This window comes from Brachyistius frenatus, unplaced genomic scaffold (assembly GCF_029030835.1).
Source record: "Brachyistius frenatus isolate BFR_SWC_R1_liver_20210118 unplaced genomic scaffold, ASM2903083v1 Contig_8, whole genome shotgun sequence".
Taxonomy (NCBI): Eukaryota; Metazoa; Chordata; class Actinopteri; family Embiotocidae; genus Brachyistius; species Brachyistius frenatus.
The window spans coordinates 5,489,949-5,516,402 of record NW_027210607.1 but is presented as its reverse complement, the minus strand read 5'-3'; the positions used below and the strand labels follow the sequence as shown (position 1 = coordinate 5,516,402).

The 26,454-nt window shown below is 44.0% G+C and overlaps 3 protein-coding genes across 6 annotated transcripts in view; 2 read left to right on the top strand and 1 right to left on the bottom strand.

Annotated features, from left to right (window-relative positions):
* Window positions 1-1,877: 1,877 nt before the first annotated feature.
* map10 (microtubule associated protein 10) lies at window positions 1,878-4,509 on the top strand. Its single transcript, XM_069689782.1, has one exon. It carries the CDS (start codon window positions 1,966-1,968, stop codon window positions 4,390-4,392), a length of 2,427 nt encoding a protein of 808 aa, XP_069545883.1. The 5' UTR covers window positions 1,878-1,965; the 3' UTR covers window positions 4,393-4,509.
* Window positions 4,510-5,725: 1,216 nt separating this feature from the next.
* Window positions 5,726-9,431, top strand: ntpcr (nucleoside-triphosphatase, cancer-related). Its single transcript, XM_069689781.1, has 5 exons — window positions 5,726-5,805; window positions 6,423-6,585; window positions 6,684-6,786; window positions 7,891-8,100; window positions 8,713-9,431. Exons 1-5 carry the CDS (start codon window positions 5,772-5,774, stop codon window positions 8,788-8,790), a joined length of 588 nt encoding a protein of 195 aa, XP_069545882.1. The 5' UTR covers window positions 5,726-5,771; the 3' UTR covers window positions 8,791-9,431.
* A 10,825-nt stretch (window positions 9,432-20,256) lies between these two features.
* Window positions 20,257-26,454, bottom strand: part of LOC138616051 (uncharacterized) — a 28,154-nt gene continuing 21,956 nt past the window's right edge. For all 4 annotated transcript variants that reach the window (XM_069690058.1, XM_069690061.1, XM_069690060.1 and 1 more), the window contains 10 exons: window positions 23,027-24,997; window positions 22,201-22,335; window positions 22,013-22,087; window positions 21,846-21,932; window positions 21,648-21,739; window positions 21,426-21,511; window positions 21,263-21,326; window positions 20,958-21,163; window positions 20,619-20,768; window positions 20,257-20,534 (listed from right to left, as the gene is read on the bottom strand). In XM_069690058.1, the coding sequence (XP_069546159.1) occupies window positions 20,281-20,534; window positions 20,619-20,768; window positions 20,958-21,163; window positions 21,263-21,326; window positions 21,426-21,511; window positions 21,648-21,739; window positions 21,846-21,932; window positions 22,013-22,087; window positions 22,201-22,335; window positions 23,027-24,997 (3,120 nt within the window). In that variant the 3' untranslated portion in view covers window positions 20,257-20,280. The remainder of the gene's footprint in view (window positions 20,535-20,618; window positions 20,769-20,957; window positions 21,164-21,262; window positions 21,327-21,425; window positions 21,512-21,647; window positions 21,740-21,845; window positions 21,933-22,012; window positions 22,088-22,200; window positions 22,336-23,026; window positions 24,998-26,454) is intronic.

Here is a 26,454-nt window from a genome sequence, read left to right as displayed (position 1 = left end):
TTGGGCCTATTTATTTCCCTTTATTGGGAGTTTAGTTTCAGTGGGGACTAAACTTCCTACAGGAAGACAGCAAAGGATATGGTGCTGGAAGACAAACAATATTTGACTTACTCTCCCGGTGGAGTATACAGTATAGGGTGCATTGAATAGGCCACAGAAGCTGCTGCCAGTAAAGCACGATTGTATATTATGTGGACAAGCAGACTGACAAATATTATTTATCTAGAGTGCAAACAACTAGGATGTTAGGGGAAACTGTTCTTTGTCTGGACACACTGACAAGCCGCTACTGCTCCAAACAAGTATAGCCTAGATACCCAAAGTAAACACACAACACAACAGCAAATGGCATCCATAAATGAAAAGAAAACACGTCCCCGTCTGGGCCGCACAGACAAGAGCTTTTACCTGCATGTGAGGGTTATAGTAGCCGCGACCATTTGGACAATGATGCCTTTATCGCCCCCCACCGTTTTCATTGGAGCACTCCACCAAACAAATTCATTCAAAAATATTCATGAGCAAAACCCAGTCCCGCGAGCCCCGCTCTCCCTGCACGCGAACACACACCGCCAGCAAAAAAAATAAATAAAATAACGCGTAAAAAAAACAATTAAAAAAAAAAAAAAACCAATATGATTAACATTCAAATGATATCGTCCAAAAGTATTTTGCTTTGCATTAGGTGTTACAGAGGAGGCTGACATGTAAACAAACAAACAAAAATCGAGTTGAAGTGACCCGGTAACACGGAGTTTGTCCACTATATGAACAGCCGGTCTAAACATAGGCTCCCTCTGAAACCTTACACCCTCCTGCTCCTTTACGCTCGACTTACATCGGCGTCTGTTCCCGAGAGCAACTTTATCCTTTGTGTTCACTCCTCTCGTCGGTGAGCCGGTGAGTTTTTGGACGCCTCACGCTCGCTGCGCGTATCGCTCCCCACTTTTTTTTTTTTAATTTTTTTTTATCTCCAGACACACTTTGTTGGTTTTTTTTAAACTTTGTTAGGTGGTGGGGAAGAAAAAAAAACCAAAAAAAACCAAAAAACCCGCACGCGGCGCTTTTACCTTCAAGGTAAAGGAGCGACGTCCCGTCCAGGTCGTCCACGCTGGTAAGTTATCCTTAAAGCCAGCTGAAGCTGCGGTTTCTCGCCTTCACATCTCCTTCTTTCGGGTTCAGCCTCCAGACTGAAGTGGCACGGAGCACGACCAGATCCATGCAGCACCTACCTCCGTGATGACAGCGCGCACGGAGGAAGACTCCGCCCACCCGACGCTGGGACTCATTCACCCCGGTGTCCTCTCACAAATTAGGGTACTGCAGGTTTGTAGGTTGATGTTGGAGCGATACCCCCCCAAAAAAACAACAACAACAACAACACACGCATGTCCACCACAGACTTAATAACAAGCTTGTCACGTGAACTTGTCCGGTGGCCTTGTTTCCGGTCACCGCACGATTATTTTTGGTCCATAAACCCAATAAGCCCTCCGCTGGCACCATCTGCTGAACCGCAGAAAAGTTGCTCTCCCAAACTCCTTGAACAAACGGTCACCCCTTAAAATATTTATTGAACTCGTGCTTGTGTCCTTTGTTCTTTTAATTATCTATATGTCCTCCTGTAGTTGTTGTTGTTGTTTTTTTTCTCTCCCCTTAATTTGAATTTAAACACAGACGTCCACGGTTACATGGATTTACAAAACGAAATAATAACCTACTTATTTAAAAGAAGAAAAAAAAAAAAGGTGAGAAAATCGATGAATTGATGAATTCAGTCTAAATCTGTGCTACGTGTTACAAAAAAAAAAAAACACCAAACAAAAAAACAACTTAAACCACATTTCCCATGCATCCCGGCGCATTGGATGACGTCTAACGCTCGCGACAGCGGTTCGTTTCCATGGAGCCGCTGGAAGCTAAAAGCAGCTCGTCTCATCTTTTTGTGCTCGAGCAGCTTTCAGGATGTCGGGACAACAAAACTACGATAACCCCGAGACTCTGTTTTCATTTGAGCTCCTGGTGGAATATGTCCGAGTGGAGGAACATTGTAAAGTGTCCGACGAGCTGGCTCTTGGGTTGCGGCTTCTGGACTTCCCAACGCTGCTCATCTATCAGCCTCGGCGGGGCGGCGGGAGCACGAACCGGCCCGGCCGGAGGGAGGAGGACGAGCGGGGGGTCCACGCCTTCAACAGAGGCAAGTCTTGTTTCTTCAAAATGAACCTGAACGCGCTGCATATCCAGCTGGCCAACACCCCGCTGTACACTATGGTGTTGGACGTGAAAGAGGAGACCCCCAAACTAGTTGGCTCCTCTCTGATATCGCTGGCTAAAGCCGTGGACAGGATCAGGCGGGACATGGCTGATCGTGGTGTTTGTAGTCCCTCTTCTCACAGAGAAAGGGGGCTCATTGGTATATGCAACCTGGCGGGGGAGAACATCGGATCAATATCCCTGAGTTACAAACTGTTATGTCTGGGAGCAAGTTTACTGCCGCATATCGAAGAGAGAAGGGGCCTTAAAAATGTCCCCGGAGGTAAACGAGTACAAGAGTGTGTCGAGGAGAAACACAAATCTACAGAATCGCTGCCTCTTGACTCTGGAAATGTCTGTTCGCCCCCACAGGACAAGTCTGACTTCAGCAGAGACGTCCAAAACAATGCAGTGGCAAATGCAAAAGTCCTGTTGGATGAGAATAATCGAGATGATGATGATGATGTGTGTGAGGAGGATTTAACTCTATTCTGCCCCCCGCATCTTTACTACGATAAGTCTGCAGAGGACAAAACTGAAGATTATAAATTTTTTAATCTTGTTCTAGAAGCTTTTCCATTCGAAGATTCATCCTCTGAGGACGAGGCGGTGGGAAAGGAAGTGGCAGGTCGAGGTTCTCCAGCGATGCACCAGAAAGTGAGACACGGTGCGCAAAAGTCAAGCGCCCAAGAAACAAGTGAAGTGACTCCAAATGTCCTCGGGGAAGCAGTGCGACAGTTGCCTCTACTAAACGCTCTTCTTGTTGAACTGTCACAGCTGAATGTTCAGAACTCACGCCAGCCTTTGACTGTTCATCCCGGTCTCACTTGGATTTACGGGCCGGCTTCCACAGCGCCTTCAGCTGGGCATGAAAGCACACCGCAAAAGGCTGAAACTAAATCACTGCATAAAACCCAACCGGGGACCGGTCCCCGTTTAAGACATTTCCGTCCTCCCAGAAACTGTTCCACACCGATGGGAAGGCCTGCGTCTGTGAGAGCGAAAGACAAACAAGAAGGAGGTTTAAGTAAATCTCCCAGGAAGAAGCTTGTATATGGAACAACTAAAACGTTTAATCTGAGGCTGAAGCAGGTTTCTCCTCTCAGAGTAAAACATCGTGAATGCATGCAGGTAACGCAGAATGAAACGAAGTCAAGTATGGCCAAAGGAAAGGCAAGTAATAAAAATATGAAGTCCAGCAGAAGGACATCTGTGTTAAATCAGAGCTCCACCTTCAGTAAAAATGTAGAGACAGCGACACAAAGTGTCCCAGTGAAGTCTGGTCTGAAAGGAACAATCACACTGAAACACAAGTGTGAGGAGGTTCATCGGGAGCAGGACGGAGACACCGAGAGAATTTCAGAAAAACCTTCCCTTTCTGAAAGAGACTTGAAGTTTATTCACAGCCCCAGTGTGGATACCGACAGTGTTCCCCAAAGCAAAGACAAAAAGGAGCGTCACAGCGAATCAGATCAATCACAGTCTGACTCTGACGGGTACAAAGAGAAAAGCGAGTCTTCAAGAAGCAGCAGACGCAGCAGCCCGAAGTTTTCAGACTCCAGCGGGGAAGGAAACGAGGACGCAGACTACGCTGACGACTTCACCAGTCTCGAACCCAGCGACACCACCTACTCTCCTGACCCCGTGAGTAGCCCCGAGCCCCCAAGAGTCGAGACTTCGAAAGCTCCTCTGCGCGTCGGCTTCTGCAACTCTGACTCTGGATCTGAAGGCGTCCGGAGGAGAGCGGCCGTCCTCCCGGTGCCCGTCAAAGCCCCCGGCTCTCCGCAGCGCTCTCTGAGGGGTACACGCATCATCCCACCTCAAACCCGCACCTCGGCCGTCAGCTTCTCCTCCGATGATGGCGACGGAGGTGCGTCGGCTTCCTTACAAACTATACGCTCCGGGAAGCTGAAGAGCAGCAGAGTGGAACGGAGCTCTGGTGCCGAGAGTTTCATATCATCAAGAGGTCGAAGGAGCGATTCAGCCACGCACAGCAGCCCTGTTAGAGGATTTTCTGCTGAGTCGGTATCTTCTTTTGAGCCTCGGGAGGAAGGTGAGCTCAGATCTCTGGATTTCAGGAAGGAGTATCAGCATATCTCTCAGCTAGTAGCCAACAAACTCCCAGGATACACCACGTAAAGGACAAATGTATAACTCCACATTATGGCAGCATGAGGAGGAACTATTTTCCAAATGAAATAGAGGAGTAACAGTATAAATATGTGACGTGTTTTTCTTCCAGTCTTTTTTAATAAAACTAGCTTTTTGTGGAAACATTGTGACTATTTTCTGTCTTAATCACTTGCTCATTAGCAGGCTGTTAGATAGTTGCATAGGGTGTTGGATAATGAATCTTTTAGTAACATACAAGAGGAGGGAAAGAGAATCTCTCTGCGTTTATGCAAATCATTAAACTCATAGCTCTTGTTTCCAGTAGATTTGTCATAAACTAAAAATCTCCAGTCCTCCGGGGCATAATGTCCTTTGATACCACCTGCTACTTTGCATTTTTTTTCCCCTCTTCACATTGTTGATAAGCAAAACACAGACTGCTGTTTCATTCATTTTAATAAGGGTGCTGTGTGTTTTGCATAATACAGTTAAAAACCTACATCATAACGATTTGCAGCGGTGGAAATAAAGACAATATATTTACTCACGTACTGGAACGTTCAGAGAAAAGGAATTTAAAGATGATAATGTTTTTGGATTATTTTTAAGGCTGCAGTTTTTTAAGGTTGTGCTCATGTGAACTACTTTATGTTGTTGGTGAGTTTAATGTGCAGAAACGCATCATATTCTATTAAGATCATCGTTGTCCTGTGAGAACCACACATCTCTAAAAAGTCCAAAGCAGTTCTGTATTCTGCTTTGTGACGATGTATTTCCCAGCAAATCAAAGAGGGGTTTTAAATAGTTTAATTCAAATTTTTAAAAAAGTAGGAGATTCTTCTCAAACCATGCAGGAACATTTCAATCCCCCAGATTATCAGAGAGATTCATGTTTTTGTACATGAGTAAATGTTTCATCCCACCACTGTTTATACTCCATGTTTCAAAAGAAAATGCTGTGCTTGTTACACAACTTGTTTGTTTTTTTTAATTGTTTGAACGAATTGTTCCTTTGCACATTCATATTTTAAACAATATATTAAGCGGTGAGTGGCATTGTTATAGAGTAGCAGAAAATAAATGCACAGAAGATCTCATCGCATAGTTACAATGAGCCTGCACACCGGAGCACACATGCTGTTTTCAGTCAAGGCATTGGAAAGTAAAATAATACAAATAATAATAAGAATAATAAAACACTGACAGGTCCTGTTTCCTTCATAGACCGAGATAAAACTTTCCACCGATATTGTAGTTACACTTAAATCAACGAAATCCTGCAGAAATGACATGAAATATGTTATCTTTTGCAAAAGAAAAGTTGTGACGTGCGCTTCTTACCGCGCATGCGTCAGCTCGGTGTGTACGGAAGAGCTGCTGCAGCGTGTCTGACGGCGGAAGCTGCGATGTTCAAACACGTTTTCCTGACAGGACCTCCAGGTAACAGTCAACACCCGAGGGCTCCCCGCGCTGTCGAAGTTAAAGTTGCTGTAAATCCACAGCAGTCAGTCAGCTACGTTTAACCAATGAGTCCCGATGAAGAGGCCGTGAACGGTGGTTGTCGTCACACTCAGCCTGTTCAGCTGCTCATGTTCGGGTTCATGTTGGATTTAGGTGGTAACGTGTTTTGCCACCGAAATATTCATGCAATGTTGTTCATTCCAAAGATTAAAGAGTGCACATTTAATTTAATACACGGTTGATGGTCAAAGGTTGATGTTACTCAGTAATACATTTACTTGTACGAGAGTTGTACCTAACAATTATTCCATATGTTGTTTGGTCTAAAATATCAGAAATTGATGTAAAATGTCGACCATTGTTTCCCAAAGCTGAAGGTGGGGCCTTAAATATCATGATATCTTGTCCTAATCAGACTACAAACAACATTGACTCAGTTACTGTCACGCAGGACCAAAGGAACAAGAACATATTTACATTTAAGAAGTTGAAATCAGAGAATTCAAGCATTTTGTCATTGAAAAATGAGTTTTCATTTCTTATTCTAAAATGAAGATACTGCAGTAGTTCGACAGCCTCTCTTGTTTTGCTTCCAGGTGTGGGGAAAACCACTCTGGTCCAGAAAGCCTGTGAGGCATTGGTGACATCGGGAGTGGGAGTTGAAGGGTTTTACACGGAGGAGGTCAGGCAGGGAGGCCGGAGAGTCGGCTTTGATGTGGTCACCGTGACAGGAGAGAGGGGCCGCCTGTCCAGAGTCAGGTAGCAGGGTTGTCATCCTATCCAAATCAAACTACCTGCTCTTTTTTTTTTTTTTATCACAGTGTTTTGACTCAGCCTCACTTCATTTCAACTTGCAGTGACGGCGGTGACGCGTCTCATGGCAGGCGGGAATACACAGTTGGACAGTATGTGGTGGACTTGTCTTCATTTGAAAATCTGGCTCTCCCCCTCTTCAGAAACGTAAGACGGCAGTTCGGGCCTTTCAAACTCACCTTCATCAATAGATCACTGTGCGCTAGATTTTTCCTCCACTTAGAAATCATCAAACCTTTGATTTTCTCAGTTGATGGAATAATTGGAGGCTCGCAAACACATAAATTCCACAATGACATTTTTAGTGTTCTTGGTGCCGTCTGGCTGTCACTGACCGTGATTAATTCAGCATGTAAAGTGAGCCTGGAGTGACGCCTACGCACGGCGCTGTAAAAGAAGGTGTCTACACTTTGGCTGCACAAATTCCACTTTCATCTCCCTTTAAACGTCTCTGTAATCACTGCTGATCACCCGTCGCTTGTAACATGCGAGCTCTGTCATAGTCATGCTATCCATCAGCAAGATTCACACACGACACATTAACATGTCTGCATGTCAGTAAAAGGGATTTCCTTTTACTGGTCAGATGATCAACGACTTGATTTTGTCAAGAACATTTTTGTTATTATTTATTTAAGGATTTTTATCAAGAGGAAAACGCGAATCATTTGTTGGTTTGTTGTGAGATGTTGCTGTTTGACATCACTGGAAATGGATTATCTTTGGATTTTGGATTGCTGATTGGAAAAAAGATTAGCAACTTGAAGACAAATTAACTTGAGCTCTTTCTAGCATTTTATAGACAAAATGATGGATTGAATATTGAAATAAACAGGTTAACTGCGAACAAAATATCATAAGCTGCTTTTCTGAACTGTAACCAACTAGGGTTTGGCGAAATATGGATATTATGTAATATTGTGATATGAGATGAAATATCATCATTTTGCATATTGCAATATGACGCAAGTGTTGCCTTTCCCTCGTTTTATAGGCTGCATTCAAATTAAATTGATGCAATTTTCTGAATTTACCAAACTGTTCCCAGTGTTCTAATATTTACCTTTACTCACTTTGTTATTATTTCCACACTACTGGTTATTATTGATCAAAAATCCCATTGTGTAAATATTTTGTGAAAGCACCAATTGTCATCCCTATATTATTACCATGTGTTGCATTATATCATTATCATTAGTCCATGTCGCACTGATGTTGCACTTCTTTCATGCCTTCACTGTGTGTCTCCAGGTAGGGTCAGCAGATGGGAGCAGCAGGAAGGTGTTTGTCGTCGACGAGATCGGGAAAATGGAGCTCTTCAGCCGGTCGTTCATCAGGGCGGTGAGGCAGACTTTAGACAGCTCCTCCTGCACAATCCTGGGCACCATCCCCATCCCCAAGGGGAAACCACTGGGTCTGGTGGAAGAGGTGCGGAACAGGAGAGACGTCAAGGTCTTCACCGTGAGTACAGATACCAACACACTCTCTGGAGGAAAAAAATAACACATATTTAGGTCAGTTTAGGAGCTTTTAAATCGGACAATAGTCATAGAACATTGTTTACTCTGTATCCACTTGGTCTTAGGAGGGCAGTCAGTCTGCTCAGTAATGCAGAAGGGGCATGCCCTGCATTATCCCTCTCCCATAGCAGGATTAACTCTAAATCATGTGTGACTGATTCAACAACAAAGGGTGGTCTCAAATGTCAAAATAATTTATCAAGGACATCTCAGTTATAGATATTGTCACGCAAAGTGCTCACTGTGCCGGGGCGGTTATGATATCGAATAAGGTCGCGGTGCAGTATGAAGAGTTTTTAGGGAAGCGTATCATTTCACTGTCACAAGAAGACAGTAGGTCAGCGATTAGGTGTTAACAACATGTGGTTCTACAATCTCAGAGTGGACATTGTTGTCTGAGAGCCTTAGATCTGGCAGGACATAGCATTCGCCAAAGAGCTGGTATGATTTGTATTGATGTACATTATGCTCCCATTATGCTATATTATACTGCCTATAATTCATATCTAACTTTTTTTTATTTATTTTTTTACTTATTTCTTCCCCCACATAGGTGTCTAAGGAGAACAGAAATGCTATCCTTCCAGACATTTTAGCAACACTACAGGAATGTTTGAAGCCCACAACCTAACCTGGAGATTCAGAGCCACTAAAAGGGGAACAGCAGTTTGTGCGTGTTTTTTTTGCTGACAACACATTTTATGTGTGTCAGCGCATATACAGTTCGCACACGGCCAGAGTATTAAGTGGATCCACATACGCTAAACAACAAACGGGTTGCGACCTAAGCCGAGGGGCATCATCCCGAGCTGCTGGAGGAGTTACTTTTTGTTCTTTCTCATACAGCCTTAAAATGGATTGCATGCTGAATAATTAATTGTGAGATGGAGCACAGCGGGGGAATTGTTCAGTTAGTGTGTAAATACCCCCAGACTCGCCGAGTGGAGGACTGCTGGCTTCTCGAGATAGCTCTTTCTATTTAACTGTGTCTTACAAAGACACCGGCAGCCATTCCTCGTGTATTAGTGCATAATATTAATTTGTTCACGAGGACAAGTGCTGCTATTTTCTTTTCATAACGGGGCAAACAAACAGTGCCCCTGTTGACTCATTTAGTTCTTTACCATGTGAGCCTCCTTTGTGTTTTTCTTGTCAACCTGAGGCTGTGCTCATTGAAAATCAATCAATATTTAACACTGCAAAGATCCCTTCATGGTTTATTCATCCCCTAGCATGAAGAAAAAAACAATTGAAAAAATAAATAAACCTTGTCTTTAAAAAAATAGTTTTACCTGGTATTTATTTCTGATGTTTAAAGATAGGAACTGTTAGTTTCTACGCGAAGGTTTTCACACTGATGATGAGCCTCAGTGTTGTTTTCATCCTCAGCAGTGCAAATAAATATGCTTCACTTCAGTTTCAGGGGTTTTATGTTCCCACCGTGGGAGATAATAGAATTTCTATCCGTGTCAGATTACAGGAAAGGATAAATAGTATCAGTGGATATCAGATCTCTGAGATGTCAGGGTGCATTTATGAAGGATTTATTCCAACCCAGTTTAAAAGAGGTTTGTGAAAGCTGTAGCAAAAGAGGATGTCAAAGTTGCAGAAAAATTAAGCTCTTCTTGACTGTTAAAAAATGTGACTTTGTAAAGTAGCTGCATAAACATTCACAGGTGTATTAGAAGGAGGTGATGTAGGTTTCTAGAGATGGAAGTAGTTCAAGTACATTCTAGGCTCACGAGTTTGTTGACATAGTTCAAATCAGACATTGTAGACTTGCTTTAAGTGGAGCTCACAGACACTGCGTGATCTCTGAGGTCTGGCAGTTGTACCAAGATTTGTTTTTAATAGAAGCCCTCTGGTACAGTTCTTTCAGCACCAAAGCATCTTCAGGTCATTTCAAAGTGAAAAAACACAGAAGGCTGGTTTTTTTTTTTTTGGCTTGTTTTTCAATGCTGCTTGTGTAACTGATGTAACCTGTCAGGCTGGCAGCGGAAAGAGCTGCCAGCTGTGATCTGCGTCAGACTTGCTGCTGCGCCAGCATCTGCTCGTCGGCGTCCGCTGACGTACTGCTGGATCAACTGGCACCAGCAGGCCAAACCGAGTTGGCTTCAAAGTCAGTACTGCGGCGGTCGTATTTTTTTTGAACCGACATGGAAATGTGACACTGCGTATAGTTGTTGTAGGCACAGAGCTGACGTGCTACTAGAGCTGATGGTGTGGTTCATGGCAGGGCGAGCCAAGCAGTCCTGCTGAGGGAGCTGATTCTCCAGATTGGAAGGTGATCCTCGGCACCCTGCAGCGGGGGAGCAGATGGATTATGTAACAGTGACAAAGATCTTGCCAGTTCTGACATGTATGGGGTGTCTGTATGGATGCATTTGATGTTATGATGTAATTAGCGACTATATTGAGCATATTGTTATGATATGGGCATGTCATTCACAGCCGTGATTCCCAGTCAGTTGCCAGGGATTACGTGGAAACACTGTGGATGAGCTCAACTGAGCTCAGCTGTAACACCTGTACACCTGTACACCTTTGTATCAATTCACCTACTTCTGTCAGTACATGTATTTTTGGAGTGTGTTTTTAACAATAGGCAAGGCAAGTGTATTTTTTAGAGGACATTTCAACAACAAGGTAATTCAAAGTGCTTCACATAAAACATATAGGCCTCAAGAGAAAGTGTAAAAGCAATATGAGACAAAAGACAAAAAAACATGACGATATAAGAAGTAAATTAAAACTGCAAGCAGTGACATGCGGGCCCTCGCACGCTGCACGTCGGGGATCCAGCGGGTCAGCACGCGAGGCTCCTCATATTCCCGCTTGCAGTTTTAATTTTTTTCTCGATCTCGTTCCTTATTCTTCTTAAAAACAAATTGCCTTTTTTTTTGGCGGCTTTAACATCTTCAAAAACTCATGAAAGTTGGTGTCTGACCCATGTGGAAAGTTTTGTGAGGTTTGGAGCACCGTTTGACCTTCAACATCAACTTCCTGTGTCACGGCGAAACATCAAACTTAGCCGCATCGCCCTGGCTATACTATATACAAAAATTACTTTTGGGTCACAGGCTGTGTTTTTGATCACTTTTTGGAGTATGACCTTTTTCTGAACTGACTTGCCTCAAGTGGGGATCAAACCTCGTTACTTCTTACTGTGAGGCAACTGCTCAAACCGCTGCACCAGTGCGCCATGCTATAGTATGTCGTCTGAAATATGAAAAAAAAAGTCACACATTAAAATGTATTAATGGGATTTTGGGGGATAAAGTTTGTGGTAGTTTGGACGGAAATACAAGAAGAGTTAGACACACCCTTTATTTTTAGTTATTGGTTTTTATTAGGTTTTTTATTTTGTATTGTTGTTGACCTTTGGTTTGGTATTAGTCTGACTTTACAGCATAAACCCAAAACCGTGTGGCTTAACCTTACGGGGACTCACTCTCCGTGTCTTTGTCAAAAGTCATTTTTGGGTCACTTTTTGGACGACATGCTATAGTATGACTTTTTTTTTTTTATCACATTTTGGACAGCATGCTACATTTATGACTTTTGGGTCACTTTTTGGCCGCCACGCCACAGGCACACCGATCGACGAAAACAAATTCTTTTGATAACTTTTAATTCCAAACGTGTTAAGAGTACACAGACAAAATTTCAAGTCGGTAGGAGTTCGTTAAAGTTAATGTGTAAATTAAAAATGGCGGACTTCCTGCTGAGTTGACATAATGGTGCGTTGGAACTTTTTTTTTATACATCGAGGTGTGATACACATTTCCACCGAATTTCATGCATTTAGGTAAATGTAGCCGCCGGGGCATCTGTTTAGGGGGCGCGAGCGAGCCATTTGGCCACGCCCACTCGCTACTCCACTTTGTACCGCTAGACGCGTGTACCAACTTTCATGAGTTTTTTTTAATATGATAAAGCCTCCAAAAATGCAGTTTTTTACGGAGGATAATAATAACGCAGAATAAAAATTCCTTGAAGAACAATAGGGCTTTCGCACCATCGGTGCTTGGGCCCTAATAAAGGAAGATACAAGAAATAAAACAAGATTTCAACTGAAAAATAAAAAACAAAAGTAAAAGTCACAGAGGAAGATAGTGTTGTTTCAACTCACACACAGCTGTAGTGTCCTTACCTGATATAGTAGACACTTTGACTTGTCACAGAAGGTCATACACAGCTGTATTAATAATGGATCAGTTCAATCATGGGTCCCAGTTAGAAATGACCGTGAACCAACTAAAGCAGAGCGCTCCTCTAAGGACAATACAGCCATGCAGGCATTTGAAGACACACCGGTGGTCCATCCCTTTCCACTACACCAAGATGGCAACCGTTGAGGGTGAGACACTTGTCAATGTGAACACATTACATGTGTTACACTTTGCAAGTGTAATACTTTAATTAAGATGAGAGAGCGTGACAACGAGCAGGAAAGCAGAAAAGTCGGAACAATTGCAACAGCTAAAAATGATGGATAAGCAGTTCAAATTATAAACTAAAAGTATTGGATAAATAGTTGTCTTCAATAGCTAAAAATATACACTGCTCAAAAAAATAAAGGGAACACTTAAACAACACAATGTAACTCCAAGTCAATCACACTTCTGGGAAATCAACCTGTCCAGTTAGGAAGCAACACTGATTGTGAATCAATTTCACCTGCTGTTGTGCAAATGGAACAAACAACAGGTGGAAATGAGGCAATTATCAAGACAACCCCTATAAAGGAACGGTTCTGCAGGTGGTGACCACAGACCATTTCTCTGTCCTCATCCTTTCTGGATGAGTTTTGGTCACTTTTGCATTTTGCCAGTGTCCTCACCACTAGAGGTAGCATGAGGTGTCTACAACCCACAGAAGTTGCTGAGGTAGTGCAGCTCATCCAGGATGGCACATCAATGCACGCTGTGGCAAGAAGGTTTGCTGTGTCTGTCAGCACAGTGTCAAGAGCACAGAGATACCAGGAGACAGGCCGGTCCACCAGGAGACATGGAGGGGGCCGTAGGAGGACAACAACCCAGCAGCAGGACCGCTATCTGCTCCTTTGTGCAAGGAGGAACAGGAGGAGCGCTGCCAGAGCCCTACAAAATGACCTCCAGCAGGCCACTAATGTGCATGTTTCTGCTCAAACTGTCAGAAACAGACTCCATGAGGGTGGTACGAGGGCCCGACGTCCACAAGTGGGGACTGTGCTTACAGCCCGACACCGTGCAGGGCGATCGGCATTTGCCAGAGAACACCAAGATTGGCAGCTTCTTCATCGGCGCCCTGTGATCTTCACGGATGAGAGCAGGTTCACACTGAGCACATGTGACAGACGTGACAGAGTCTGGAGACGCCGTGGAGAACGTTCTGCTGCCTGCAACATCCTCCAGCATGACTGGTTTGGCGGTGGGTCAGCGACGGTCTGGGGAGGCATTTCTTTGGAGAGCCGCACAGCCCTCCATGTGCTAGCCAGAGGTACCCTGGCTGCCATTAGGTACTGGGATGAGATCCTCAGACCCATTGGAAGACCATATGCTGGTGCAGTGGGCCCTGGGTTCCTTCTGATGCATGACAATGCTCGGCCTCATGTGTCTGGAGTGTGTCAGCAGTTCCTGCATGATGACGGACCGGCCCGCCCGTTCCCTAGATCTGAATCCAATCCAGCACATCTGGGACATCGTGTCTCGTTCCATCCACCGACGCCACGTCCACCACAGACTGTCCAGGAGTGGACTGATGCTTTGATCCAGGTGTGGGAGGAGATCCCTCAGGAGAACATCCGTGGTCTCATCAGGAGCATGCCCAGGCGTTGTAGGGAGTGCATACAGGCACGTGGAGGCCACACACACTACTGAGCCTCATTTTGACTGTCTTGAGGAATTTCCACAGAAGTTGGATCAACCTGTGATCTGATTTTTCCACTTTTATTTATTTTCCAGACCTCCATGGGATAATGATTTTGATTTCCATTGATCATTCTTATGTTATTTTGTTCTCAACACATTTCACTATGTAATGAATAAAGATTTTCAACTGGAATATTTCATTCATTGAGATCTAGGATGTGTTGTTTAAGTGTTCCCTTTATTTTTTTGAGCAGTGTACATTGAAAAACAGCTAAAACAAATGTGTAAGGATGAAATAGTTAGGCATAAGTAATGGATAATGGTGAGCGTAGTAAATATTATACTGATAATAATGAATGAATGGATGAAAATATTATTGACAAGGGGTAAACAGTTGATCTGAACTGCAAAGGCAAAGGAACAAAAAAGATTGGGAAACACTGATTTGCAGTAAAATGATGCGTATGAAATATTCCACATCATCATAAAACCAATATCTGAAACAGTAGCAAATAATTTAAAGCCATTGAGGGGATTATTTTTCTGTAGAAACCATTTCCATACTCCAAACCCCTTCTATATTACATTACTGTATATTATGCTAATTTTGCTCATGTTAACCTGACGTGGTTATCCAGCTCGGTGATTTGCATTGTAAACAGCACGGTTTAGTTCATACACAACCATTGTGCAGCTGTAACAATTGGATATATTGTCAGGGGACTTGAATCTATTGATGTGGCTATATGGAGTAGTTTGAAAGAATATGAAATGAATTAACATCCATAACGCAGAGATGCATTCGCACCATATCTGCGGGACAGCTGTCTGTGCAGCACCCTTCATCCCTCCGCTCACGGAGGACACAGAAATGCAAGGAGCTTACAGACAATCCAGGACAAAAGGGAGGACGGTGGGTGGGGGGGACAGGGAGCTGGTGCTCAGATGAGGAAATGTCTCTCCAGTTATTGCACTTTGTGGTACCGGCCCAAGAGGCCCATTGACAGCTGTAGACAGCAGGAGGGGGGCACTTGACGTATTGTCCAAGACGCCCTTGTGTCAAAAGGCCAAATTGAGCAGATAAAAACTGGACATATTGTTCAAAGACCGTGTGGGAGATGCACAACAGTCTGCTTCAGCTTTTCCCCTGAAGCCAGACCTCAAATTCGCGGTTTATTTCCCAAGATGACTATATGATTTATTGTAAGATGTGGAGCTAAAAGCTTCTTAGGATCTGTGATGTCAGATTTTTCTGTGCCAGAGCCCGCACATGGTAAGTACTTAGAAATACTCCCTTAAATCAAGGTAATTTCTCAGCGTGGACTGGGTATGTGAGTTCTATCCCACTAGGCTCTAGTGCATGGCTCTCAGAGTATGACAGCTGGACATCAAGATTTTACAATATATTCCCCCAAAAGCTAAACTTGAGCTTTAACTTGCTGTAGAAAGGACACATTAACAAGCCAAGTTGTCACATAGCAGCCAAATTAAATTTTCATGCAAGATCAATAAGGAAAATCTATAACCTCGCCTAATGGTTTAATTACACTTCTGAGAATGAATCCTGCTGTTCTCATCTTCTCAGTCACTTTCACTTTCCAACACTGTAACGTCATTTATAATCTTGTCATCCCCATATTTCCCCGAAGATCTTCTGCCCACGCTTTTGTTAATTTTTTGGATCATTTTCTCATCCCTGGTCTTTAAATTTCATTGTAATTCAGATATTCTGATGCGCAACCTTTTTCCTCCCCATCACCACCTGATCTGTTGGGTTTTCCTGGTAATCTCCACCAAAGTACCGATCAGTGCTCTCCCATCACCCCTCTCCCCAACTGGTTGAGGCAGATGGCCGCCCACCTCTTGAGCCTGATACTGTCAGAGGTTCTTTTTGTCCTGTTAAAAGGGAGTTTTTCCTATTCTCATATGGGATTTGTTGGGTTGCTGTCTTAAGTGCCCTGAGATGTCTTGTGTTGTAATTCAGCAATATACAAACACAAATTTTGAAATACGCGCACTCCACTCCACCACCTCCAGTGACTAGGCTCCGGGGGTGTCCTGTCCTATCTCCTCCATCAGTCTGGGACATCGCTCTACGAAGCAGCCTCTCATCTTCGGAGGTTAACCGCCATTACTTCAATAATTTGTTTTCCATTCCCACTGATCTCTCCTTATTGAACTAAGCATGATCCAGGAATTCCTGTGCCGTGCAATGAACACTCTTTCAGCTATGGCCGTCATGCTGTACAACCGGTATTTTCACGAGATTCATTCAGCCGGTGTAAAATTACACCCACTGTTAACTAATGAGAGTTATTGCTATCCCGGGCTTCTGTTACATGCACCTCTTACATGTCCCCTGCATTGTGGCAGGCAGATGGATGAGATTGAAAGCGACTGAGCCTGTGTACCTGATGCCTTAAACGCTTCAGGAAAGTCTGATAAATCCAAATCCAGTATCCGTTTTCCCAACACCCCACCGAGGTGAAAAACTCCTGAGCCAACCCACACTTCACTGGGATAATAGGCATAACTAAGGTCTGCTGATCTTGACAGGTGGGCAGTTAATGTCCAAAGGCTGTGGAAATTAAACCATTTGATCCGGGTTCCTAACTGCTATTCCACCCCGCTGCCCACCACTGATAGTTCCTAAACCACTCTTCCCATTACATCACTTTCATGGGGCTCCCCGGGATGCTGGAGGCAGACAGTGTTGGGTTTCAAAGCCTGTGTCCGAGCCACTACAGCGCAGCTCTCTGCAGGCTTACCTTTTGAGGATGAAAACTGAAAGACAAATTTAAAAGAGAAAAACTCTTCCTGTGATCTCAACAATACACAAAGTTATTCTTTTACTATTTATAACACAAGAGTAATGTGTTTGTTCCCTGAAATACTGCTTGGATCTGAAGGCTCACTTGAGATGTTCAAGAGAAACCACCAATATATTCCCTGTGGAAAAATGTGATGTGTAAAGAGTCATGCATCTTTCCGGAGGAGAATTTCCCATCAACAGCAGGGGAGGGGTCGCCGCCTGAGGACATCCTCCTCCGGTTACATTACACTCATGGTTCCTTGTGATCTCCAGGATCTCTTTTAATGACTGTGGCAACCCCTGTGAGTCATGTAGCCTCCACACACAGTTTGGACTTTATCTCACCTTCGGGATGATACGCCATGTGGTCAGTTTTTAGTGATTAGACATTAGGAAATGCAACAAACTAAAGTGTGGAGAAGGGCGTGGGTGTGTTTTCTGGTTGAGAGTATCCATTGCAACTACTATACTGTATGATCCCACACTCTCTGAAGAGAAAGCCTCCAGAGTGTGGTGACACGCAAGCAGAATGAGTGCATCACTGTCTCTGCAGGGGAGGGTTACAACCCCCACTGCTGTGAGGGGAGCAGTGGGAGCTGCTGCTGATGTGGAGGTCAGAGGCCATAGAGAGGACACAAAGATCGGAGGGCGCGGCGATCAATCGATCGACTGGTGCAGCGTCCCTCAGGGCCACAAAGGATGTGGATGTCATTTCAATCAGAGCGCAGAAAAAAAAGCACAAAAATGTGTTCATTATGGAAGGAAAGACTGTCTGCAGTATGGAAATAGGTGCCATATGTGTGTGTGACAACCAATCCGATCCTGAATGTTATTGTGGATCATTAAATTGTCTTGCACAGACTTCACTAATAACATATAGATTATTGCAGTGGCACGTAAACATCACCTATATGGGTCTCATATGTAAACTGAACAAATGTGTTTTACGGTGCCGGGAGAGGTTGAGTCATGCAGCCTTCTGCTCCACAGAGCCTCCATAATGATTCACAGATTGCCGACCTGCCATGATTAATGCCTCTGCTGGATGCTTTTGACAAATTTGCACCGCAAACTTTTCGAGCTTTTTCCATTCCATACGCTACTGTAGCTGCCGTGTTCATGTGTGTATGTACACGGACATGCCAAGACCACACTGTGAATTCTGGCACTAACATACAGTATGGTGCTTCTCTACTAAATTGTGCTTATGTTGGTCAATGGGAAAAAGGTGCACTTTAATCATGTCCTGTTGCAGATCTGCAGGTATATAACAATATGAAGGTTTGTTATCTGCAGTAGCGGAAGAAGTATTCTTGACAGCAAAGTAAAAATGCTCCATTAAAAGTAAAAGTGCATTAAAAAAAAAAAAAGTTCATAAGCATTGGCAGCAAAATTTAGTTAGAGTATTAAAGTTAAAGTTCTGGTTTGGTCCCTCTGATTGATATATAATGATATATGACCTCATTATATTTTTAATAATGAAGCATCAGTGTGTCAGCAGCATGTTACTGTTGTAGCTGCTGCAGGTGGAGCTAGTTTGAACCACGTTATGTTTAGTTTTATAAACAGAGACAGCAGAGAAATCTGACGGGTCGTCAGATGAATACTGAGAGAGGAAAGAGGAAAAAAGAAAGTTCTGATACAAAAATCAGTTTCCTGCGTTTTCTCTAACCTTTGAATTTTGTCAAAATGTTGGATCGTTTGAACATTGTGGAACAATGCGAGAAGTTTTGAGGGAAAAATCACTCTTTGGTGGAGCTGTTAACAACATCTGAAATGTGACCCTGACGACAAACTGCTTCTTGTAAAACAACCTCGGCCAAAAAGGTGGGAAACCACTGGTTTCATCTTCAACAACAATGTGTTGTATTTTTAAATCTTTATCCGAAAAGCAACTACAGTTGTTGAATAAATGTCGTGGTGTAGAAAGTACACCATTTCCCTTGTGAATGTAGAGGAGTGGATGTAGAAAGTACCATCAAATGGAAATACTCAAGTCAAGTACCTCAAAATAGCACTTAAGTACAGTAGTTGAGTAGATTTACTTAGTTATTTTCCACCACTGGTTGTCTGTGACCAGTTCATGGTGCATTTATTCCATCCATCATCTTAACATCTGAGCTGCTGAAGAGCTGCTGGCTCAGTTTCATCAGCTTTCACTGCTCCCACAGCGACCGCTCAGCTTAGTTCATCTCTGACACTTAAACTAACAGTTCATCTTTCAGTGTTTACAGACACAGCGATGATTCTGTCTGCAGAGCTTGAACTTCAAATTCAAATGTCATATGTTTTCATTATTTACACCTCAACTGTTTTAAATGCTTTTGGCTTTAGCTGCAGCTCCCGCTCAACATCACACATGGAAACCATTCACATATTAGGATATTTTCATCTGTTTTCACCTGCAGTTTTCAGAATAAGCATCCACACACATATTTTCTTTAGAGAATTCAGCTTTGTCATTTTTCATGTATTCTAAACTTTCCCCAAAATTTTGCCTTGTCCCGCTGTGCTGTTACTAATCTTGTCAGACATGTTGTAGGGATTCACTGAATATTTTGTAACGCTAAACAGCAGCATTTTGCCGATGCTCTGTGCACAGGACTCATTATGCAGCCGCGTCTGCAGAGAGTGCCTGGTTCCTCGGTGCAAATGCAATGTTGATTATGCATTACTTTGAATGGTTTCTCTGAATGGTATCAGGTTTTAATATGCAAAAATAAAACTAATGATGTGAAGACGTTCTTAGCCTAGTTTGGCCTTTAATCTCTCTGTTCATCTAATCCCTTTGCTCTTCAAAGCCTCCAGAGATGACAGCAGAGCCTGGATAACACACTTTTTGTCTTGAAATATAAATAACTTTCATCAAAGCCAAAGCAATGTATTTTTAATTTTTTTTTATTATGAATAGTCTTTGCTACATTACTATTTAAAAAAAAAACTGTTTATATCAAACAAGCTCAAGCAGTATCAAACTGCTGATTTGTGGTTGAGTAAAATGTTTTGGTGCACCACACACTGTGCACATGAAGCAAAGGAGCTGTAATGTTGTAACGGCACTGCAAGCGTCATGATGTGGTTAATGAGCAGGGAGGTTTTGTGTATACAAAGATTGGAAACCCAAGAAGATAAAAAAAAAAAAAGAAGAAAAAAAAAGACTTCCATCAATCAATCACACTCGTACAGTATCGTTCCTTTTGCTTGACCAAGAAAAGTACAGAAGAAATGTAAACACTCATAAAAAGGACTTATTATCAGGACTTTTGAGCCCAGGAAGTGAATCATATAAAACACATCAAAAATAAAACTGTGGTAGGTCTTTTGGTTATAAATATAGTCAGTAGTAGTGTTTTTTTTTTTTGTTTTTTTTGTTTTTGCTTAATATGTGCACTGCACATTAGAAACTAATTTAAAAACCCTTTTTTAGTAAAAAAAAAAATTAAAAAAAACTCTCCACTCAGAGGTCCTTTTTCCCAAAGAACTTTTTGAAGACGGACTTGTTACGGGGCCGCGGCAGGCTGGCGAAGCTTCTCGGAACGGGGTCCTGATGGGTGTCCGGCTGCCACCTGGCTAAAGCCAGCAGCGGGGGCTCGGAGCTTCTGCTCCCTGAGGTGCTGTCTGTCGACTTGTCTCCCACCACCAGAGTCACACAGTAGTTGGAGCCTTTTCCTGCAGGGCTGTGCAGCATGGGCTTGATCCTCTGGTAGGTCGCTGGGAGAAAACAAAGAATAAAGAACATTAAGAGACCAAAAATATTTCACTTTATTAAATTTAGGTTAATAACTGCCAACTAACCTGATGTAAAGGAGTGGGAGCGGCGCTTGCTGCTGAGCCAGTCCTGACTGTTGAATACAGAGGAGTGGGGGGAGGAAGGGGTGTCGTCTCTGAGTCCTCCAGAGAGTCTGTGAGTCATTGCCTGCTTTGAACCGCCTACATCATCATCATCTAGAGAAAGACAAAGAAAACAAAAGCAGAAGAGCTGAGCAACAAAAAAATGAAACATTTACTGTAGTAACATAGTCTATGTGAACTCATTTGATCCTCCAGTTATTTAACATGCAGTAAGACAATGCCTCAGTGCCCCCTAGTGGTAAAAGTAAATACAGCTTTTGTGTACACAGCAGAAGTCCTTACCACAGCAGCCTGCGTCTGATGACGAGACGGTGGACAACTCATCCAAATTCTCCAAGTGACTGAACTCTCTGGTGAGGACAATAATTTCTTTGGTCTGGGCGGCGGCCCCCGGTGGTTTGTGCCTGGGGAACGTGCGGGTGACGTCGTGACGAGAGGAGCAGTGGCAGCTGGGTAGATCATGACATCCAAAGCAGAAGGAGGACTTTCTGAAGGGACAAAGGAAAATTTGAAATGATTATCATCTAGAATTATTGTAAAGAGTGGAAGCATTGCATAGAAGTGGAGGTGTTCAATCACTATCTTACAGGGAGACGGGGAGGTCCTCATCGAAAGGAACACTTGATACTGAGGACACAGACTCGCTTTGACCTTTAAAAAAAAAAAAAAAATACATAAGAATAAATCCCAGCAGTGGAAAATTTAATCATTATTGGAATAGATAATGAGCTTTAAAATAATCATGTTTACCTGTGTTTGCTTGTATTTTCATCATCCATTTCTTCATCATAAAGCGCGAGGAAGCATTCAGCAGATATTCAGACCCGTCTCGGAGCCTCGAGGTCAGAAAACACAACTATTACAACTCCAGGAAGGTCGAACACACACCTGACTATACACCTACGACTGCCTCCGATTCTGTACAATCTATAGAACGACATCATTGTGATTTAGTGGTTGCTGCAGTTTTACCGTAATCTAAAGCAGTTGGGTTTTTTGGTGTACTCCGGAGCAGGTGTGCACTCAGCTCCGGTGAGGTTCAGCGGCAGGCCACATGCAGAAGTCTGCAGCACAGCACACATTGATAATCACTGACTACATACCATTTACTTTCATTATTAATCCATTCTGTTTTTCCGGGTTCTTTTTGTCACATATTTTTGTGCTTACCCTCAGTGTATCCTTTCTCTCCTGGTAGAAGCACAAGGTGTGTCTGTATAGGACAGCATGGTAGGAGTTCCAACCTCTGGAGGCCGCCTGTGAAAATAAGATAAGAGTGTGTGCTGCTGACTGCGGGCTTTACATCTGCTGACCGTGCTGGCTTTGAGGTTTCTTACTTTCTTTCCTCCCAGTTGCAGCTTGTGCTTCCTCTCAAGAGTGCCCTCCATAGACTGCAGCTCAGGCTTTCCACTCTGAATGGGTATGAATGAATAACAACAGTCAAGAAAAAAATAAGAACAACTCATTGAGCAGCCCATATTTACGGAGAGAGGCAGAGAGCGGCACAGATTGCAGGAAGCCTCACCAGGGTGAAACAGCGCCCTCCAGCGGCCGTCGGCTCTTCTGGCTTCTTCGTGTCCTCCAGGCTTTGTTGGGCTTTTCTTTGCAGACAGTCTCCATCCAAACCCATGTGGACGGACAGGAGACTCATTGACTGGTCCTGTTCAGGAAGAGGACAGTCCACACAGTCACCACTGATGACAAATATAGACGTTAATCATGTTGTTGTGCTGCCTTTATTATCGATAACAGAGACAAAATCAGAGCAACCCAGCTGGACATGTACAGCTGCAGTTTTCTACCGGGTCACGTTTATGTGAAATATATTTTCTAAACTACTTCTAAAACTCTATTTTTAGTTTTATTCACCTTGGCTTTGATATATGTGTCTTTGCTGCTAGAAATCAGTTGCCATGGGGACTATTTCTGGACCATTCCATGGACTACTTTATATCGTGTGTGTGTGCATGTGTGTGTGTGTGTGTGTGTGTGTGTGTGTGTGTGTGTGTGTGTGTGTGTGTGTGTGTGTGTGTGTGTGTGTGTGTGTGTGTGTGTGTGTGCGTGTGTGTGTGTGTGTGTGTGTGTGTGTGTGTGTGTGTGTGTGTGTGTGTGTGTGTGTGTGTGTGTGTGTGTGTGTGTGTGTGTGTGTATGCTTGTGTGATTTTAATGTTTTAATGAACTACAAGAAGGTCCAAGACAATTTTCTACCCTTCAGTTGCACATTTTTTAATAAGTAAATCAATTCTCATGTACGACTACACAGCAGCAGATATGATTAAGAAAATGTTTTCTGTAATTACAGTACAGTCCCATAGGAGGTGACATCACAGTACATCAAACTCTGACCTCACCTTCAAACCACCTGTGTGCTTGTCCACCTCCTCCCCCACCTGTACTTCCTCCTCCTCCTCCTCTTCCTCTCTGTATTGATAAATGTATCTCTGATTGTCCCCCACGTCCGGCAGTGTCACTCGATCCGACGCCGTCTCGTTCACCGTCACAGAGGTCTTGCTGGCTTCCCTGTGAGGAAAAGCCGCCCAGGACTTCCTGTCTCCTACAGCCAGTGGAGGAAGACGATCTTTGGGACTCTGCTCCTTGTCGTAACCCAGCATGCTCTGAATGTGGGAGGGCAGTTTGAACTCGGCCACGAGGAGGTTGGGTGCTGAGGCTGTGACCAGGTTCCTGTAGAGCACAGCCGGGGTCGTAGCTGAAGGCGAAGGATGAAGCAGCCCTCCGGCTTGGTCGGAGGACAGGGAGTCCTCCTGGTTGGGCTGGTACATGATGTCTGAGCAGACGCTCTGCCTGTAGTTAGTCGTCTGGTTCCAGATGTCCTCCAGCTCTTCTTCCTCCTCCTCAAACTGCTGGTGGTCGAGGAGGACCTGCTCCGTTTCTAACCCTGTTGAGTCTGGAGATGGACCTGAGGATGCTACACCGCTCTCTCTGGTTTTAGTGCAGTCTAAACCTCCTACCTCCAGAGATACGAGCTTCCCCACGACTGCCTTAGGCCACACGTTCTCTGAACATGGAGCATCAGTGCAGAGCTTGACGCTGCTGGAGGTGGAGATGCCAGAGTCCACGGAGTCCTGTCGAACGCTCACGCTCACTGTGGACTTCAGATTCACTCTCATGTGAGAAGCTTGGCAGGACTGAAGTCCAGGACAGTCTTCATGCACACTCCGGGGTCTTCCGCTTTTATGGTACTTGTGTCCATTCAGGTCTCGGATGAGCGTATGGACGCTGGGGCACTGGTGTTTGTGTGCAGCTGTGGTGGAAGTGGCAGCTTGGTTCACGTATATCGGCAGCTGTGAAGTCCGGCTGACCACGTCGCGTTCAGCTGTTTTAATCTCTGATAGCATTTTGTCCCACTCCTGCTCTGCGTCCTCACGCAGACTGAACTGGCTTTTAGATAAGTCATTACATGGTACAGTCTGATCCTCATCTTCCTCCAGGGAAGGAGGAGGTGGAGGTCGGACACTCTTGTCCACATCAGGCACATCTTTCGTTGTCGGCGTCTGTGTTTCAGAAAAGCTGCTTTCAGGTGAACTGTGTGTGACGGCAGGTCGAGTCTGTCGGAAAGAGCTCAGGGCTGTGTGTCTCTGGGAGTGGGCGTCCGGATCCGTGCCGCCGCCTCCTCCTCCTCCTCCTGCTCCTCCTCCTCCTCCCTTTTTGGACTCTGGAGGCGCGATGGTAATGATGTCCTGAATGCTGGGGATGAGGGTCATGTCCTTAGGAAGATCAAAGCTCAGCACGGAGCCCAGAGAGAGGAACCTGCAGTGGCTTCTCACCTGACCTGCTGGGTGCGAAATGGTCGGACCTGCTGACACAGCATACGGATTGATGCTGTACTCGCCCAAACACTCTGTGTCGATGTCCTTCAGGAGGGGATTCTGCATGTAGGCGAGAGCTTCCACACCATCCCGACTCTTCGGCGCACTCTTCTTCCTCCGAGCCTCCTTCAGCGGCCACGTATGTGTGTCGTATGTGATTGCGTCGCAGGCGTAAGGAGGCATCCCGTCAGCTTGCTCCTCCACTCCCATGATTTTTTGGATAGTGTGTCTGCGAGCGTCTCTCTTCCTCTTCCTTTTCTTGCCCATCCTCTTCAGGCTGCTGAAGATGGAGCTGCTGCAGCTCCCCGTCAAAGGGTGGAAGGTGACGTTGGCGGTCTGCAGTGCGGCCGGCGAGGGAGACAGCGAGGAGGAGGATGGCAGGAACGTAGGGGAGGCTGAGGCTGCAGAGCGGCTCTTTTGGCGGGGCAGGGTGATACTCTCATACACAGGGGCCACAGCCAGGTTGTTATCCTTCACATGCAAGTAGGTACTTACCTATGAAAAGAGAGAGAAAGATATTAGGCTTGTGTGCGAGCGCTCGTTTCGCCGAAGCGATTGGTTAACCCCAGAGGGACTCATGCGCGCTGCAGGCTGGAGCCTCGCAGCCCCTCTGTGAGGACAAGAGCTGTTTTATGTGTTACGGATGAAAAATGACATTAGACACACATCCAAGAAAACCATGAATTCAGGAATGTATGAGCCTCACGCAACAATGCAATGTATATAAAATCAGGAGGAAAAAAAAAAAAAATTAGATGAAAGGACAAAAGAACATGGACGTGATTGCATTTGCACACATACAGGACTTAATCAAAATCACATGTGGCTGCACATGCCGTCATACGCAGCTGTAATGTCTTGACCTTTCAACTCTGTGACTAATCTCTTGTTTCTGTGGAAGCCCCAGACTATAAATCATGGTGTGCAGTCTGGGGGCCTTTCTTGAAAGTTCAGCACCAGTTCTCTGTCTAATGACTGCACCTCTGCTGGCACCCCTGCTGGGAGCCATTTTGGAGCACAGCTTTCGAAGGAAGCGAGGGTGAGGTCACTTATTTCACACAATTGTGGCACAGCCGCAGAGAGCCAAACAAGACCAGCTTTACATCAGGCTCGCGGTTGAAGCGACAGACAGAGAAAAGAGGGCTTCTGTCAACATTCACAGCAGGGAGACGACTGCTTGTGCTTTTCTTACTCATCAACCTCATTCTGTCTCTGTCATCAGAGCTCTCCAGTTTTAAATCCTGCCTCATTTAACACGCTGACGTCCAAAGAAAAGTTATTATGTCAGAGAAAAGTAAGGTTGTGAGCACACTGATTCATTGTCTGGATTTCTGGTGGGAACTTCCACCGTTCATCTGAGTTTACATAAGACAAACTGAGAAGAGAAAATAACCGCTGGCAGATTATTGTAAATACAGATTCACATTCACTCCAGCGAATCCAAAATATACACGTTTGTTTTCAGTCCTTCGATCACTCCTCTTAATTTCAAATCCGGAATGTACAACAGGTTACGTGACTCCTTTAAATATGATGCTAAATAATGTTTTTTGAAAATAAAGTTCCCTAAAATACAGTTTGACATCAACCTTCATTTCCATAAAATTAATCAATAAAGAAATCCACTTGAAGATGATGTATTTCTTATTTTTAATCTCTTATTTTTGTTCACATATTGGAGATTAGAGGTGTTACTGCATTTAATTCGTTACATTTATATATATATATATGGATATATGTATATATATATTTATATATATGTATATATATAAATGGATTGTAAAATTAGCACCTTTCTTTTCACATCCCATTAAACATGATGTCAGAATGTACTTCTTTCTTTAGAAAATTCAGCTTTGTCATTTTTCATGTAGTTTTTCTTCTGTTTTGGATTTGATTTCACAACTGAAGTTAAGTGGGACAGTGTGAGTTTAAACAGTAAAATGGTTAAT